The following is an 18568-nucleotide window of genomic DNA, read 5'->3' as shown; positions in this document are numbered from 1 at the left end:
GTGAGTCTACACACTCATCCAGCATCAACATCCGTCCTCTGAGACACTTTGAGGACGTGACAGCAGCTGTGTCAGAGCTCAGAGACAAACTACAAGATGTTCTGAGAGAAACATGGAGAAACATCTCACTGAAGGTCACTGAGGTGGATGTTCTACCATCAGAACCAGAACCAAAGACCAGAGATGGATTCTTAAAATATTCTCAAAAAAATCACTCTAGATCCAAACACAGCAAACAGATATCTGTTATTATCTGAGCAGAACAGAAAAGTAACATTAATGTATCAGCAACAGTTTTATCCAGATCATCCTGACAGATTCACTGATTATCATCAGGTCCTGAGCAGAGAGAGTCTGACTGGACATTGTTACTGGGAGGTGGAGCGGAAAGGGACAGCGGTCCATCTAGCAGTTTCATACAAGAACATCAGTGCAGCAGGAAGATACGGATTCAATGACAGATCTTGGTCATTATTTTGTTTCACTAACAGTTATGCATTTTTTCCAGCACCAGGTCCAGTTTCCTCCAGACTGGGAGTGTATCTGGACCACAGAGCAGGTATTCTGTGTTTCTGCAGCGTCTCTGGTACCATGACTCCTCCACAGAGTCCAGACCAGATTCTCTCAGCCTCTGTATGTTGGACTTGGACTTTCATGTTCCAGATCATCTGCTGAGTTCATTAATCTGAGGTAGTCAGCAGTGATCTGAGGTCTAATTGATTTTAATGTGTATTTTAGTTTCGGTTGTTTTAATCTCCATCTTTGTTGTCGTTTCTCCACTGCTCAAAGGTCAAATGTCTTTATGGTTCTCATCTTGTTTGTTGTTTTGGAGTTTGTTTGGGTGCTGCCCCCTCCTGTTTCTGTTCAGTTATGGAGGTAATTATCATGATCATCATCAATCAGGACATCAGTCATGAATTTGTAGATTCATCTCAGAAGCAAAATCATTTGTTCTGCAGAGAAGAGCTGAAGTTCTGAATGAATAAACTGCGTTTATTACATTCATTCAATGCAGGCTAAGATAATTAGGAGTTTTCTCCTGATGAGATTTGATTGATGTATATTTTTCTACTTTAAAGATTGAATCAATGTTGGAAAAATTATTTTATTTCATTTAGCAGATTTTGATTAGTTAATCTTTCAGCCTGGTAAACATTTACATAGAACAATAAATATGACAAAAACATAAAAGTTTTATTTTAGATTTCATGATCATTACTTAGTTTTGATGTTATTACATTGAGGATTGTTGGAATATTTAGATTTAGATGCTTCTCAAACTTTTCAGATTTATTGGTAAAATATCTTGAAAAACATGTTTAATCTTCCTTCCATTTCATGGTTTTTATTTATCTACATAAAATACAACAAACTCCTTTGAGGTCTGTAGTTGGAATAATGGCAGCGTTAGTTTCTTTTGCATAAAGGCCAACACCGGATACCGATACTCAAAAACTTTTCAACATCTTCACAAAATGAAGATTCATCATCAGAGTTGTACAAAGTAAAGTGAGTGACCCGTCTGGGTTCGGGTCTCTGTCAGAGGAGTTCATTCAATTTAAAGTCACTTCTTTGTTTCTGTTCCCAGCATTTGACTCATTTATTGGACTGAACCAGAACCAAAGCAGCAGCTCATGCCAACTCATGAACGGGTTCTCCACCCTCTGAACAAAATGTCCGCCGGCGCAGAAACGTCTCAGTCACTCCCACTGTCGCTGTCACTATCATCACCTTCCTCCTGCTCTTCTTCTTCTTCTTCTTCTTCTTCTTTTTTCTCAGTTTCCTCCACAAGTCCAGAGAAGAAGTCACTGTTGCCGAGCGCTTTCTTGGTGAGCGACTTCATCCGCCCGCCTTTCTTCTTCCTCTTGCGGTATTCGTCCACGCTCAGTTTGGGCAAACCAGAAATGTCCCAGAACTTGATGAGCTGATCGTGGGCACAGCTGACCAGGAAGCGGGAGTCCCAGGACTTGGCGATCTCTTCGACAGGTTCGCCAACGTGCTGCCCGATGCATCCGATGACCCGGTTGGGCAGAAGGTTGATGGCTCTGACAGGAGACAGGGAGGCCATGTTGATGGTTAAACCCTTAAAGGATGATTTGAGTTATTATGTTAGTAATAACTCGACTAACCGGATGTATCCGTCCATGGACGCCGTGCACATGATGTTTTCTGTAATTGGCGCGATGCAGTCCACCGACTCCGCCTTCAGAGCGAAGCGGTCGCTGGTGGCTCCGAAGCCGTTCCAGTTGAAGATGTAAATGGTTCCCTCGCTGGAGCCGCAGACCACCTTCTTCCCTCGCTTCATCACCGCCACCGAGGTCAGATCGCCGCTCTGGTACTCCGACAGCAGCTCAAAGCGCCGGCGCTTCAGGTTGAAGACGCCCATGGTGCCGTCCCCACTGAGGACCCAGCAGTCACATTGGACATCAGCAGGAGAATCAGGCTTTCACAGATTCAGAGAAACCAAAAACAACTCCAGCATCAACACCGACATAAATCTGTCCTGGTTCTGAAACTGACCAGAGTAGAAACAAGGTTCACAAAGTAAAAGTTCCTAAAGTGTTAAAACAAATGTGTGTATATATATAAAATTTAAAAGGGCCTGTCCAACCCGGGGTTCTGGTGTTGAAATTAGCAACAAAGCTAATATTAGCTAAAATGTAGTTTGTGGCGTATCGTTAGCATATTAACCAAAAATTGACTTACCCCATTTTATTGCAAACATTAGTATATAAGCAAAAATTAGCTAAGATGCTATGGTTAGCTTAAATTCTGTAGCTAGCATGTGGACTTACTTTTATTTACTCCATTTACTTCACTAAATGTGGATAATATATAAAAAATGAGCTAGAATGCTTATTTCAGGCTAAAGTTAGCATTACGGCTATATCATTAGCATACGGAGTAACTACTATGTAAAACTACAACAAGGATGAGTGTTGTCCTTGCTAACATGCTAGTGTTAGCAAGGACAACATGCTAACACTAGCATGTTGACTAACAATGACTTACTCCATTCAGTATGCAAACATTTTAACTTGGCAATGAGAATTGCATCTGCTGCCCCAAAATTAATAACATTCTGTGAAAAACTATAACAGAACATACTGTGTACTTTTAAAAATAAAAACATTGGACCCGCGATCCGGGTCCAGCTGCGTATTACCTGGCAGTGAGCAGAATCCTCTTGTTCTGGTCCACAGTTATGTTGCTGATATAATCCTCATGGTTTTTCATATCCATGATGGCTGTTCCCTTCCTCATGTCCCACACCTGCAGAGAAAATGTTATGTAATAAAATGTTTATCTTCTTGTTTAAGAAATGAATTATTTGTTTATTTGCATATTCTAATGTATTTCTAATATTGTATGAAAAAAGGCTTAAGTGGTTACATGAAAAATCTGCCAATTTTTATATATGATTAATTGAATCATCGTCAGAATACTTGATATTGTAATCGATTATTAAAATAATAGTTAATTGCAGCCTTACTTCATTTTCCTAATACTCCAACTCTATTCTGGTAAAATAATAACTTTATTCTCGTACTATTATGAATTTTTTTTTGCTAATATTATGATTTTATTCTTGAATTATTAAAACCTTATTCTTGTATTTTTATGATTTTTTTCTGGTCATATTCTGACTTTGCCCTCATATTTTCCTAATCTTAACTCTCCTTCATAACCACAGTAGATCTGTAGGGGGGTAAATATTTTCCCCCAGCCTTTCTGTCCAGTATCCATGTCCAGACCTTCAGTGTGCCTCCGTCGTCTCCAGTGGCCAGCATGTTTTCGTCCACCAGAAGCAGGCTGTTGATGGGGGCCCCGTGGGCCCCCCGGATCCGTGACACCAGCTGCCCCCGCTCCATGTCCAGCAGGTGGACGGCCTTGTCCCGGGACACGCTGTACAGCTTCAGCCCGTCCGCCGAGATGCGCACCTGGCGGCAGGACTTCATGTGGTGCCCGGACGACCACAGCTCCCGGTTCTCTCCCTCCGTACAGGAGTAGGAGTAGGCGTACACGTCCCCGTCCACGTCCCCGCACACCAAGATGTCCCTGCTGGGGTGGAGAGCCACCGTGTTGGCGATGGCCTCCAGCTGGATGTCCTGCGGGGTTTCCCGGATCTTCGGGCCGGGAGGCTCCGCTTCCTCCTCCGCATCTTCCTCCAGTCTTTCCGACTCTGATTCTGATGTTCCGGGATCTTTATTCGGTTCTGTTCGGTTACATTCAGGTGGGTCTGTCTCTTCAGAAGTGGCTCCAACGTGCTGTGCGGAGGCTGCCATGTTGTTTTGCTTTGTTTCTTCTTCTACAGTTAAATATAGGAGCGTTTCCGAGAACAACCTCGGATACTGACCTCCAGCGACTAACAGTAAAAACTCATTAAAGCAAAGCTAAATGAACAGATAAAATATGAATTCATTAAGTTTTCATTGAAAAATTATGTCTACTATTTATTGATGGGTTTCTACGACGGAGTACTGAGGAAAAACAATCAGGAGAAAAAGTCAAAAATAATACCAGGATAAAGTTGTAATAATTATTATTTCCAAAATACAACTTTATTCTCACTTTAGTCAGTAGCTTCTACATATCGTTGCAACACTGACTGCTACTGGAGATGCTGCCTGCCCACAACGTCATGAGTTACAACAAGATTTATTTTCCCATTGGGATAAATAAAGTAGTTTGAAATTTTGATTGGGTTGTTCGATTGGATAAATTAATATTTAATCTGTTTATTTAGCTTTTCAGTTGTTAAATCTCTGGCAAAATAACGCAGCAAATTGGTAGCGCTCTGACAAAGAACGCGTTTATGCGGAAATGACGTAAGGACGCCAAAGATGGCGTGAGTTTCAAACCGTCCCTAGATAAATGTTACAGTAAGTGTTTCTTACGGCTTACAGCGGTTGAATTATTATGTGTGTTGTTAATTTTAATGGACACGAAGCGGTCGGAGGCAGTTTTATGGTTTGTAAAAGGCGATTGTAGCTAAAAGGGCATTTTAATGTTCCAAACATCCACGAAAACTTTGTGTTGTCGTTTCACTTCACCTTATCACGATTTCTTAATTGAAGTATATAAATTTATTTGATGTCGTGTTACGACTGAAAGTGTTAGACAACGTATTATTAAAGTTAACACGTTGTGATGTATTCGTGGTACATAGAACCGTTCAGGAGCGCAGTGATTAGCCTTCAGGTAAAAATAGCGACCGCATTGAAACTCTTTATTATCGCCGAATTAAACAGCGGATCAGAAATCTTCAGCAGATTAGTCTGTTTTTAACATAAATATTCTATAACCATAGTTATAAAGTGATTAATTCTTATAGCGCAGATTTTTAAATGGAGATCGCTGCATGGTGACGTTCGAAGTTGGCAGTCTGTTGTCAAGGTAACGGCAGCCTCAGCCAATCCTGGGCTAGCCGTCAGGAGACAGAACAACATCAACACGGCCCGATGCAGCATGGAGTCAGTCCTCTGGGAGTAAAAACTGGAGCATTTCAGCTGATAACCAGACTGTATCTGTTCATTCTGGACATTATTAACCACAATATGAAATAAAAATACAAAAAAACACACAAATAGTCCCACAGGGAATGTAAAGTAAGTATTTAAGCACCCATGTGTTAATGACTATTTTATTAGTTGTTTTTATATTCGACGTGTCTCTGGGAACTTTGATTTTCAGATAATCAGATTTTGATAAATACTATTTATCTATACTTTAAATGTATTTCAGACCAATAATAGCACAATTATAAGATGTATAAGGCCGGGATTTGAACCTCTGACCATTTGCTGTGCAGCCCAGTTGTGTTTAATTCACTTTACAGTGTGTTTTTTTCTGCCTGGACACAGTCTCCTGCTGTTGAGACAGTTTTTAAAACATTATTCATCCCACAGTTTTTTTACAATTTCACTACTTACTCCACTTATTGTTTAAATTTTGCCTGCAGTAGGAAAATAATTGGGTTGGAGACATGCAGCGGAGACCAGAGGGTCGGAGCAGAAAACCCGACTGGAGCCAGAGAGCATAGAGGAGAACCGAAGAAGGCCCAGGAAAAATTTATCCAGACTTAATTAATATACAAAATAAACTGCTCTCAAAGTGAAGATGCTTGAAACAGATGAAAACAAAAAAACAAATAGCTAAAAAATAAACTTTTCTGATTTGAAATTCAAATTAATTCAAGCAAATTATGATCTGAAAACATTTTCAGATCATAATTGAGCAATGGAAATAAAATATTGTAATCATAAGCTTTGTGTTTCCTTCAGGAGACCTGTCGTCTTCAGCTCTTCAGGTCACAGAGAGGAGCAGGCAGGAGACGAGAGAGGAAGAGGAGGAGAAGAGGAAGGAGCCAAAGCAGAAGGAGGAGTGATGAAGAGGAGTGCGAGGGCGAGTAGGGCGTCCTCAGAGGGCAGGGAGATCAGCCAGGAGTCCAGGGAGCTCAGATGGAGACTCAACCAGCTGGAGAAGGAGAACCTGAAGCTTTCAGTGCGCCACAACCAGGAGGTGAGGCTGCAGCGCCCTCTGGTGGCCGAGTTAAGAATAACAGATCAGTAAAAACTGAACTCTGCCAACATGAAAGCTCATAATATACAAATCATTTCTACTGTTCCTTCCATGATAATAATGTTTAAAAAGCAGGTAAAATAAGAAAAATTGGAATATTTTATTGTTAATGATGTAGGTTGTTATTTAGCCTACATACACCATCCCTTCTCTGCTACTGGATCTATTTCCTCCAGTGATCTACCCCAGAATATCAGTTTTGTACGTTTATATTATTTATTTATTTATGTGTGTGTGTGTGTGTGTGTGTGTCCAGGTGTGTTTCCTGCAGGCGGAGGTGGCCCGTTTTCGCTCCTTCATGGAGCGCGGCGAGGCTCAGCGGACGAAGCTGCAGTTCCAGCTCGCTGCCAGCCGCAGAGAGAGCAACCGGGTCGCCGAGCTCGAGCGGGACAGAACCGCTCTGACAGGTGAACAAATCAAACACACACTCAGAGAAAAGAGAGCAGACCTGGAGGAGAGCAAAACCTTCTCCTGCAGCTCAGATGATAATAAACATGCTGCAGCAGTTCTCACTGTGTTGTGTTCATTATTATTCACGCTGCAGAGAAATCAGCAGAGCTGCAGCAGACCATCGCAGAGCTGAGGAAAACTCTGCAGGTCAGCCAGCAGGCCAGGCAGGACAACCAGCAGGCGCTGCAGCAGGAGGTGGAAGAGAGGGACCAGCTGATCCAGAACTTCAACTCCGAAAATCAGCGGCTGCATCAACTGCTTCAGGTCAGGAAAAGGAGCTCAAACTGTGCAGGAAGCAGAGGAAGCTCAACCCTCTGTGTGTTCATTAGAATACATCAGTCCTGCTGTCTGTTTGTGGTCAAGTTGAAACTGAAATCATCCAAGTTTCTTCAGAGAGTCGTTGCAGATGATGATGCTGCAGGCAGGAAGGATCTCCAGTAGCAGTCAGGTTTATTTATGTCGCACATTTCAGGAACAAGTCAGTTCAAAGTGCTTTATGTTATAAAAACATAAAGCAGTCAGCAATTATCAAACAAACAAGCAAGTAACTTTCATTTCATCCAAAGCCTCCATCTGAATTATAAAGCAAATACACGTCAAATATGTTGATAAATGTTCCAGTTATTATTAATCAAAGATAACTCTGGTGGGTTTTAGCCTTGCTTTAGAGGAACTCTGTGTTCCAGCTGTTTTGCAGTTTTCTGGGGGGAAAATTGTGTTGAAGCAAATTTGTAGAAGCCTCTGACTGAAGATTGTTGATGTTAACTCATAACACGCTAACATCTCAACATCCAGGCAATAGAGACAATATTAAATCACAATGTCATCTGCATAAGGATGCACTTCATTCCTACCATTACTAATCCCTAAAAACCAAAAATAAAACTTGAAATTGGGCTGTGAAATTCAGTTTTAGGCCTTTCGCTCTAAACAGAAAATTCTCTTAAAGAGACAGAAACATAAAACATTTGGAAGCTGCTGTGGCGTAAAATTTAACCACAAAAATAACTCTAGTAGAGACCAAAATATATATTATAAAATATATCTATAATTTAGCTGCTTATGTTCAGACGGTCGGTTCTGTTCTGCAGAACCAGCAGGCGGCTGTGGAGGCGTCGGAGAGGAAAATGGCCGAACTGCTGCGGGAGAGACAGAAGGAGGCTGAGGAAAACAAACGGCTAGCCGAAGAGCTGAAGACGCTGCAGGAGAGGAGCGGCAGGGAGAAGGAGGTGAGGCGGACCGACGCTGCCTGTCGCTCTGCAGATGGAGGATGACAATGATGGAGGATCATGTTTGGTTTCCTCCAGATCGCAGATGAGAAGGTGAAGCATCTGAAGGCGAACATGGAGGAGGACAAAACGGCTCACCTGGAGTCCAGGAGCAACCTGGAGGTCAGAAGGTTAAACTTCTGCTGACGTCATTCAGGGAAAGGTTTCCTCTGGTAGCAACAGATACATGAAACATAAAAAAAATAAGCAGCTTTAAACAACTGCCTGATCGTCGCTAATAACAACAAAAATGCAGCAAAAATGGTTTTTGAATTGAAAATGTAGATATTTTGTGGTTTTAGGTTAAAATGTGATTCATTAATTGCAGACTCCAGTACATAGTAGCCATATGCAGAGTTTTATAGACATTGTATCTGTCTGACTGCCTCTCTGTGTGGCTGTGTGGCCCTTAGCTGCGGGTTCGGGACCTGGAGGCAGCGGTGGCAGCGGAGAAGTCCGGCCAGAAGGAGGCGCAGAGCAACCTGGAGCTGCTGCGAACGCATTTCAGAGAGCTGGAAAGAGCTTACAGCCTGGAGAGGGAGAGGAGGGGTCACACTGAGCACGCTCTGGAGTGGTGAGCCCCGCAGCATGGAGGCACTGCTATGCTACTGTGCTACGCTGCTATGCTACTGTGTTACACTGCTATGCTGTGTCGCTCCGCTATCTTTCCAGACCACTCTGGTAGGCTACGCTACTTGGTTATGTTGCTATACTACCTGTAAGGCTTTGCTACTATGCTACATGCTGCTAGGCTACACATTACTATGCTACATGCTGCTAGGCTAAAGGCTGCTATGCTACATGTTGCTAGGCTACACATTACTATGCTACATGCTGCTAGGCTACACATTACTATGCTACATGCTGCTAGGCTAAAGGCTGCTATGCTACATGCTGCTAGGCTACACATTACTATGCTACATGCTGCTAGGCTAGGTGTCCTGGGTCGTCCCTCATGTCTCAACAGTTTATCTGCTTTACTTTCTGTTAAATATTTATTTACATAACATTTTTTCCACATTGACATTCATGTAGCCTGCAGGCAGATTTCAATAACTGCAAGACAGAGATGGCGGTTGCCTTGGAAACAGAGAGGAAGACAACCTCTGACCTCTCCAAAAAGCTTGAGGAGGAGAAGAGTCAACTTGGCAAAACGCAGTCGTTGCTGCAGCAGGTAACAGAGAGCAGACTGGAGACGTTTGGACAACCCGACCCTCTACTTGGTGTCTCGCGTCCTCCCTGGGGGACCCGACCCTCACTTTGGGAACCCCTGGCTCTAAAGCGGCCATGTTTTCCTGTGTTCAGGCAGCATCGCAGCGTTCTGAAGCAGAGGATGCCTTCCACAGCTTCTTGCTGCAGATCACCGCCCTGCTCGGCACCACGGTTCAAAACACAGCACAACCTGCAAAGCATGATGGGAAACCGAGTCCTGCTGAGGTCCTGCAGCTGCTGGCCGTCACTCTGAGCACCAAGCAGCACAGACTGGAGGAAACCACCCTGCAGGTCCGGAACGGGTCCACTCAGAGCAACCCGCCGCCTTCCTCCCAGAAACCTGATCTCCGTTTCTCCTTCAGGTCCAGGATCTGCTGGCGGCGACCCAGAAGCTCCACGAGGAGAACCAGGTTCTCCAGCAGCTGACCTCAGATCAGCAGAAACAAATTGGTGTAAGACTGTTGTCGATTCTGACTGGACCTCATAATGAGGTTCTGGAGCGAGAGATCAGGGTCCAAACCCTCGGGTTTAATTACTTTAATACCACAGATTCCACAGATCTTCATTATTATGTGGGTTTTTTAATCAAAATGTGAATTAAAATCACATAAATATTAGTTTTCAGTCTGATTTAAAGGATTTTGGTTGGACTTCACTGATCGAGACGTATTTTAAAGTTTCAGGGAGACGATAAACATTTAGGCTAAAGATGAACTTTTCTCCCTGTCCACCAGGAGGCGCAGCAGATGCTGGGCCACCTGCAGGACAAGGCCTCTGATTGGTCGATGCAGAACGCGGCGCTGCAGGAGGAGCTGCAGACAGTGAAGGAGGAGAGCAGAAAGGAGATCGGGGAGATGAGAGAGGAGTTCAGCAAGGAGTTAACGGTGATTTCCACTTCCTGTAGAGGAATTGTGCCCAAAGTGGGTTCTAGAGGTTCTGGAGGTTCTGGAGGTTCTGGAGGTCCGGCATCCTGCAGGTTCTAGTCTCTCCCTGGTTTAACTCACCTGGATCCAATGATGATCATTAGAAGAACTTTGACCTGCTGAAAGGTTGTTGGTACCAGCAGGGAGGGAACCAGAACATGCAGGATGCCGGGCCTCCAGAACCTCCAGAACCTCCAGAACCCACTTTGGGCTCCCCTGCTGTAGAGGAACGGTTCATAACTAATGATTGACTTTTCAGAAAGATACAGGAGCTTGTTTTAAGTTTTAAGTCAACAGTTTTTAATATTACAGGAAAAATCTTGTTATATCAGCACATTATGTAATTTATAAAAATAAAATTTTCCAGCGTTTTAGGATAAATAATCTGCAAAGGAACAACCACTTTTTCATCAATATTAAAACATCTGTAAATAAGTGAGGTGCTTTTATTTTGGTGAGTTTCCTGTTAAAACCTGCCTGATCTGAACCTTTGAACTCTGTGGGGGTTGAATACTTTTCCTCTCTCCTGTCCAGTGTAGAATAAGTTTTCACTCCCTCTGTGTTCAGGTCCGCCTGGCCTTCCTGCACCGCCTCAGCCAGCGCCTGCTGACCGGCTGCGTCCTCATCCAGCCGCCCCACAGCATTCTGGGAGACTTCACCTGGAGGGAGCTGTGTGATGTCATCACCGAGCAGGTGGAGCAGATGACCTCTGACCTGCATCAGGCCAAGGACAAGGTGAAGCTGGAATTTCTCCGCTGCAGTAAAATATCAGATTCCCGACAAAACGGATCAAACTTGTTGTTTTTTTTCTTCTGCTTCTTTTCATCGCGTTTCACCGATTCAGCACAAGTTTGGTTTCTTCTTCTCTGTGCAGATCGCTCACCTGCAGAGTGTGTGTGACAAGAAGAGTGTGTGTGTGCGCGAGCTGAAGCGCAGCCAGGAGTGTGTGTTGTCTAGCCTGCAGGAAAACATGAAGAGGAGAGAGGAGACATGGAGCCAGCAGCACACACACACCGTCAACCAGCTGCAGAACCAGCTGCAGGTAACACACACACACACACACACACACACACACACACACACAGGAGGTGTGATGAAGCCGATGTGAAGTCAGCTGAGTTTTCCTGCAGCAACGTTTTTATTTTATTCCTCTGAGAAAAAAACGACAAAACAGAAACTGTTCATCTGAAAACTTTTTCAGCCCAAAATTCTGATTGATGGAAGAAAGTTGTTACTTTTTGCTAGCTCAGGATTTCTGCACCGTGTCAAATTGTCTTAAAAGTAATTCAGATAAATTCAACCATTGTGCAACCAAACATTTAGTTGAATGTTTTTCCATTCTGAGAAACTCTCTGGCTTCATTCACTCATCGTTTCTCTGTGGTTTGTTGTTTAATTTGACATTCCTAATTAAGCCGCTAACATTAGCTAGCCTAGCATAAAACCCCCAAGAGTCACATGATAAAAACTGCAGCTTATATTCCAAAGTTCAACAAAAAAAAACAAGATATAGGAGTTTGTTTCAATTAATAATTCTGAAATATTAATAAAAAGAACAATTTTCCCATAAATGAAATAATCTGCTAGTGAAACTGTTTCTTTTTTATCGAGAATTATTTATTGCAAACATTCTCCTAAATGTTGCTGAAATGTTACTTGTGTCTTCGTTTTGTCTCATTTTAAGTTTACTAAGATGTTTGCACTAGACAAAAGCCAGTTTTCAGGTTTCAAACATAATTATTATTTTTTTACTCATTTCTGGGTCGGCAGTGGAACTTGTCTTAGAACTCCCTCACTCTGCGTCGTGACCTCTGACCTTACATCAAATTAAATCCAAATGATTATAATTAGTTCTGTCACAATAAGTCATTTTGCTGTGTGATAAATCACCCAGAACTTATTGAGATAAACAATCATGTTGTTGTTTTGACTGGTAGTAATAATGGAAGAACACGACCTCACAGATCAATAAACTTTAAATTATTATGAATTTAAAACACTGGAGCTGGAAAACATTTTAAATTTCTGAAATTAATAAAAACAGCAAATAGAATTAATGATGAAGTTTCTGGAAAAACCAGATAATCTGATAATAAAAGTCCAACTGAAAACTTTCTCCTCCAGTTTTTGGTAGAAAGAGCAAAAGATTAAATCGTGCAAATGGAAATTATTGTTTCAGTTTATTATTGATTTATTGATTATTGTGATCACAATATGAAATTCCCAACAATAAGAACCCACCATTCCGTCATGTTTTAATAATATAATTGAATATTGATTGAACCTGCAGATGTGTCGCTCTCAGTGCGACGCCCACAGGGACCGCGTCTCCAACCTGGAGCGCCGCTGCTCCTCCCTGACCTCTGACCTCTCCCGGAGCCGGCGGGAGTCGTCGTCCTTGTCGGCGGCCTGCGCCCTGCTGGCGGGCGCCCTGAGGCACGCCCGCGGCTGCGTGCGCTCGCTGTCCGAGCAGAAGGCGGTCCTGGACCGGCGGCTGGCCGAGCGGGAGCGGCTGGAGCTGGAGGTCCGGAAGCTGGCCGACGCGCTGGGCGGCGAGCGGACGGAGGACGAGGAACAGGAGGAGCGAGGAAGGAGAGCGAGGAGGAGGTGGAGGAGCGGCGCGGGCGCCGTGATGGCGGTGAACCGGTGGATGGCGTTGAGGAAGGAGACTGAGGTGGTGCTGCGGCTGGAGAGGAGCGGCGGCAGCGTCTGCGTGTGCGCAGCGCCGCGTACGGCAGCCCTGAAGGGTCAGTTCACCCCGCAGGCTGTGGATCTTCTGGGTTTCTCAATAGAGTTTAGTTTTATTTCATTAGGACCTTTAGTTCGTCTGATTAGTTTTTACAGTACATTTGCTGTGTTTTGTTAGTCATTATTAGTTAAATATCGTTTAGTTTCAGTTTAGTTCTTATCATTTATAGCTAAACTTGTGGCAATAAATCAATAAACTGCATCATGTGATCAATAATTTAAATGTTTTTCTCTTTTCTCTCTGGATGGTAAAAGTTTAATTTGCTGTTTTGGTCTCAACTAGACATTTTGTTTACAGAGACGTCATAATTCATTTTCATTTTAGTTTCCTTTAAAATTTCTCCCAGTTTCAGTTTTAATGTTTGTTAGATTTTAAAGTTTATGGATCTTTTAGTTTGTGTTCTTGTATTATTCTATTAGCTGAAAATTGTTTCAAAACAACAATATTATGATTTTTTCAATAATTTCTGGGTCAATTTACCTGTAAAAATATATTTTTTTGATAAATGTTTCATTCTTTATCACAAGCAGTTTTTTACTGTTTGACAGGAGCTGAAGTTCCTGAAGGAGTTTTTTCTCGCTGGCTTCGTTCTAAAAGCGTCTCCGCCATCATTCTGTCCTCCATGGCCGACCTGCAGGGGGCGCTGGCTGACTCAGGTAACCAACCTGTTAGTGTGAGCCATCGTCCAATCAGAAGCTCCACTCAGAGCCTCTCTCTCTCTCCAGCCTCCTCTCCCGCTCATGTAATGGCCGCCGCTCGCTCCGGGTTCTCCCGCCTGCTGGACCAGCTGCTGGACCAATCAGCTCGCAGCGTTTCCTCCGGTTCGGCTGAGCGGATCGCAGAGCGCTCCTCCCTGAAGGTAGAGGGAGAGGTTTGGATTTTGGTTCTGCAGAACCTCTCCCTCCGCTGACCTCATGTCCCCCCGCCAGACTCTGGTCTCCGGCCTCCAGCAGCACTTCCTGCTCTTCAGCCAACGGCTGCACTCCGCCGAGGTGGAGAGGCGGAGCCTGCGGCTGGAGGTGTCCAACCTGAAGAAAGGGCTGCAGCAGGAGCGGGCGGAGCTGGTTCTGATGGTGAGTCTGGAGGAGGACTGGGTTCTGTTCAGACAGCCGCTGTGTGTCTGACGTTGTGGTTCTGTGGTTCTGTGTTCAGGTTCCGACGGAGCGATTCCAGACGGCCTGCGAGGAGCTGAGGCTCTCTCTGAACCGAGAGCAGGAGGCGCAGGAGCTGATCCAGGAGCAGAGCAGACAGCTGCAGCTGCTGCAGCAACGGGTCGACAAGCTGGCCTCAGAACAGCCCACACTGACCCACAGCAAACAGGTACAGAACCAGACAGGTGGAGGAACAGACAGGTGGAGAACCAGACAGGTGGAGAACCAGACAGGTGGAGGAACAGACAGGTGGAGAACCAGACAGGTTCAGAACCAGACAGGTTCAGAACCAGACAGGTGGAGAACCAGACAGGTGGAGAACCAGACAGGTGGAGGAACAGACAGGTGGAGGAACAGACAGGTGGAGGAACAGACAGGTTCAGAACCAGACAGGTTCAGAACCAGACAGGTGGAGAACCAGACAGGTGGAGAACCAGACAGGTACAGAACCAGACAGGTGGAGGAACAGACAGGTGGAGAACACCGTCTGCTGTTCCTGATATTAGTCTGCCTCGATTCTTTTGGCCCTGATGGGTTAGGGTTCTCCACTGGGTTCTCCACTGGGTTCTCCACTGGGTTCTCCACTGGGTTCTCCACTGGGTTCTTCAGCTCCAGTGGAGAATTTATTTTATTTTCATCTGCAAAATGTCAACCTTTGGTGTTTGAATTCATAGAAAGTTGCAGCCATGACTAGAACTTCCACTAATGAGGATTCACAGCAAGAACGTGTTTCTGAGTTTCAAGCTTAGAGCAGAGATCAGAGAGCGCCACCTTCAGGAAGCTGTCAGCGTTTGTCCTTTAAATGTCGCCTCATGTCTCCCCATCAGCTGATCCGTAAAGAGAGCTCCCTGAGAATTCTGGGTAAGCAGCTGGCAGTCGTTCAGAAGGAGAAGAGGCAGCTGGAGCAGCAACTGCAGAGAGCCGAGGAGCAGCTGAGGGACGCGGTCAGGTAACGCAGGAGAGGCTGAGGACGGATCAGAACCTCTGACCTTTAAATGAACTAAATATAATGTTACATTTCAACAGGATCTGCTTCAAAACAAAGTCAGAGATACAGACGTTGCATTAATAAACATGCAGAGATCTGATTATAACAGCCAGTTTAACTCCAGAAATGTTCTCTTAACTCAGTGTTTCTCAATTCCAGTCCTCAGGGCCCCGCCCTGCATGTTTTAGGTGTTTCCCTTCTGCCACACCTGGATTGAATCTGTAGGTGATTAACAGGCTCCTGCAGGACTTGATGGTCATACAATCATTTGAATCAGCTGCTCTGGAGTAGAGATACATCTAAAACATGCAGAGCAGGGGGACCTGAGGACTGGAATTGGGAAGCACTGTCTTAATGCAACTTCTAAAATAAAAATAAAAAGGTAAAAGTATTTTTTATTATAAAGTAGTAAAAAATAAACCAAATTGCAGCAACATGGTCGACACATTTGGATTAAATGAGATCATTCTGGTGCCAAATGAAATGCTGGTGGACTTAGCAAGTATGAGGCGACGGTGGAAAGGAACAACTGGGTTTCAACAGGCAGAGACCTGAGAGATCCCGACTCAGAAAACTATCAGGAAGTCGTTGTCTTGAGAAAACCTTCAGGGGAAAGTCTTCTCATCTGTGGTCGTTTTGGAGAATCGTGGAAAACGAACCGATTCTCACCGTCGGTTCAACCAAAGTGAATTTTGAATGTTTTTCAGGCGGCAGCAGTTGGTGGTTCGATGCCTGAAGGCTGCAGAGTCGAGCTGCAAGCAGGTGAGCAGAGCCAAACGTTCACACACCTCCTGGAGAAACCCGGCCGCTAACACACTCCTCCTCCGCTCCTACAGGTCAGAGAGAGTCTGGCCCAGTCGCAGCACTCTGCCCCCACTCAGCGGCGCCCCCTGCTGTTCACCCTGGAGTACCCCAATATGATTGAAGAGAAACACCTGATGGGAGCTCCTGAGGTGGCAGCGTGTCAGGTAGCAGCGAAAAAATACCAAATAAAGTATCCAGAAATCTACAGCAGAGCCAAAACATGGGAGGGAAACTATTTCACAGAAACTATTTCTGTTACATTTCTGCCAAAAACTCAGAAATTGTTTTCTAGATACTTCTAGAAAATTATTTTAAAGAACATTTTTGAATTTGAAATTCAGAAATGTTCAAGTTCCTTTGTAGAAAATTTCTGATATTATTTTTAAAATACTTTTTTTCTAGAAATTTTCTGAGATTTTTGCCAGAATCCTACAAAAAAGTCATTGTACTACTACAGCGTGGTAGACTTAGCATTGTGATAAATTAAAATAAAAACGTTTAGTTTTCAGTTTCTATTGTCTGTAATAAGAACAGGATTTTGGTCCCAAACATTTTCTATATTTAGCCAAGTTTAAAAAGAGATGAAACTCTCTGGATGATCCTTTTGTTATAAAACTGTAAATACTTTGTTCTGTTCTTTACGTCTTATGTGTGCAGAGCTTCCTGTCCGTCGTCTCTCAGCTCCATCAGGCCTGCTGCTACCGGATGGACTGGCTGGAGCAGGAAGTCTCCGCCCACCACAGTCATGTGACCGCTCTGCGCGGCGAGCTGCAGGACGCCTGCCTCCGGGAAAACCTGGCCTTCATTCCCGTAAGACATCACCATCAAACTTCTCCTGAAGTTTTAGGAACTATTTCTACTTTTTCTACCTTTGTTTTTACATTTTTATTCATTTAAGCAGGTAACATGGTGAGTTCAGGCAACAGGAAGTCACATTGTTTCCCATTATGGTTTACAGACACATCACTGTTTAGAGAAAAATAAAAATAAAATATTAGCAGCAGGTTTCAGATCTGAGTAACAAAACCAGTTAGCTGATGTTCCCAGAGTTTCTCTCCACAACAATTTAGTTTTAATCAGGTTGATAAACTTTAACCAGTTTTAGATTAACATCTTAGAATTTGATTTTTGCAGCTTTTTTTGGCTTATTGGAATATTTTTCACTCATTTCTGCTCAAATGAACATCACAGTTTTAGATTTGTTTTAATTTGTTTTTCCCACGTCAATCACATCCAGAGGGTTTTATTGTCCTAAACATGCTCACCTGGACAGTTTAACAACAACACAAAACCAGTTTAATTTAAAATGTAAAAACAGAGATCTGGATTCATGCACTTTTATTTTTGTGTCTGTTTGAAAAGAGTCAGAATCTGTCGGTGTTTCTGTTTGAGGTGGACGCTCTTCCTGGACCGGAGGGCGATGAGGACAAACAAGACTTTCTTCCTCTCTCTGGTTTCTCTGAGAAGCTGATCTGTAAAGAAGACGTGACCCGTCTGTTCTGATCTGAAGCAAAATCTCAGTCCTGCTTCCAGTCCTGGGATGTTTCAAAGATGTGAAGTCGGATCAACCTGGAAGTTTCATCTTCAGGAAGCTGAGCTGCTGGTGACGGACTTGATCCTGCTTCAAATGTCTCAGAAAAACCAAACAGGACATTTTACTCTCATCTCCTTCTGTTATTTAAATCTAACTTCATGCAATTTTTTATCAACAGACGACAAAGAGGGACAGAAATGAATCCCTAATTCAAAATGAGAAGGAAAAAGTGGGTAAAAAAGGAAAAGGAGACAAATTCTCAGAGAGAAAGAAAGCTGACCAATAAAACAGAGGAAACAGTCAAAATGTCCCCACAAAGTCAGAAATACACAAACAAAAAAGAGAAAAAATATTTGAGAAGGAAGCAGTTGTTTGGTTTTTAATCCTGCTGAGATAAGAAGAAAAAAGAGATAGAAGAAATAAAGTAAAGAAAAATGAAATTCTCCTAAAATACAGAAAAATGACCAAGATGGAGAAAAGCAGCTGTAAGCGGTTCTAAAGGGATCCAAACCCCAGGGAACCACATAACCAGTTTTATTAGTCATGATTTTATTTGTTAGACCATTAAAAATTTGTTAGAAAAGCTCAACACACAAAGCTTTGTGCTTTAGGGACGTTTAGTCTGTTGTTGGCGCCCCCTAGAGCCCAACCTTTATTCAGCTTGATCAATTCTCAGACTTCATTTGATAAATAAAAAGCAGATTTTCACCAGAAGCCACGCCCACCTTCTTCATGTGACACCAGTCGGCCATTTTTGTGAAATAAACGGTTTAAAATCAGGGAAACTCCTGGTGTTGGATGTTTGTAAAACGTTCCTCAGCATGATCGATCTGATTATCTGTTATTGTATATAATAATTAGGTGAGTCTGGATCATAATTCATAACTGCCCTGCAGTATACGATATGT

The 18568-nt window shown here is 43.4% G+C and overlaps 2 protein-coding genes across 2 annotated transcripts; one reads left to right on the top strand and one right to left on the bottom strand.

Annotated features, from left to right (window-relative positions):
- Positions 1–1173: 1173 nt before the first annotated feature.
- wdr55 (WD repeat domain 55) lies at positions 1174–4327 on the bottom strand. The gene is made up of 4 exons (XM_044098443.1): positions 3756–4327; positions 3167–3273; positions 2130–2399; positions 1174–2045 (listed from the first exon to the last, which is right to left on the bottom strand). The coding sequence occupies exons 1-4, from the start codon at positions 4284–4286 to the stop codon at positions 1697–1699; spliced, it is 1257 nt and encodes a 418-aa protein (XP_043954378.1). The 5' UTR covers positions 4287–4327; the 3' UTR covers positions 1174–1696.
- Positions 4328–4780: 453 nt separating this feature from the next.
- Positions 4781–18370, top strand: LOC122820798 (coiled-coil domain-containing protein 171-like). Its single transcript, XM_044098409.1, is given in 23 exon segments — positions 4781–4883; positions 6285–6522; positions 6839–6989; positions 7127–7296; positions 8124–8261; positions 8340–8423; positions 8714–8874; positions 9336–9474; positions 9606–9803; positions 9875–9964; positions 10247–10396; positions 11003–11170; positions 11310–11477; positions 12725–13181; positions 13732–13839; positions 13909–14063; positions 14065–14256; positions 14336–14503; positions 15162–15283; positions 16030–16084; positions 16159–16290; positions 16784–16936; positions 17519–18370. Coding segments are annotated over 23 exon segments (3516 nt in total). The 5' UTR covers positions 4781–4875; the 3' UTR covers positions 17630–18370.
- The last annotated feature ends 198 nt before the right edge of the window (positions 18371–18568 follow it).

The sequence above is a fragment of the Gambusia affinis genome, linkage group LG18 (genome assembly GCF_019740435.1).
Source record: "Gambusia affinis linkage group LG18, SWU_Gaff_1.0, whole genome shotgun sequence".
In the NCBI taxonomy this organism is placed as follows: Eukaryota; Metazoa; Chordata; class Actinopteri; order Cyprinodontiformes; family Poeciliidae; genus Gambusia; species Gambusia affinis.
Note: the sequence above shows the minus strand (reverse complement) of the source record. Positions and strands in the feature narration are given on the sequence as shown.

Excerpts from the sequence above, each read along its gene's own strand:
- wdr55 (XM_044098443.1), bottom strand. The coding sequence starts at position 4,286 with ATGGCAGCCTCCGCACAGCACGTTGGAGCCACTTCTGAAGAGACAGAC. Across the intron at positions 3,274-3,755 it reads ACGACGGAGGCACACTGAAG|GTGTGGGACATGAGGAAGGG; the intron begins GTCTGGACATGG and ends TTTTCTCTGCAG. Across the intron at positions 2,046-2,129 it reads TCCATGGACGGATACATCCG|AGCCATCAACCTTCTGCCCA; the intron begins GTTAGTCGAGTT and ends GTCTCCTGTCAG.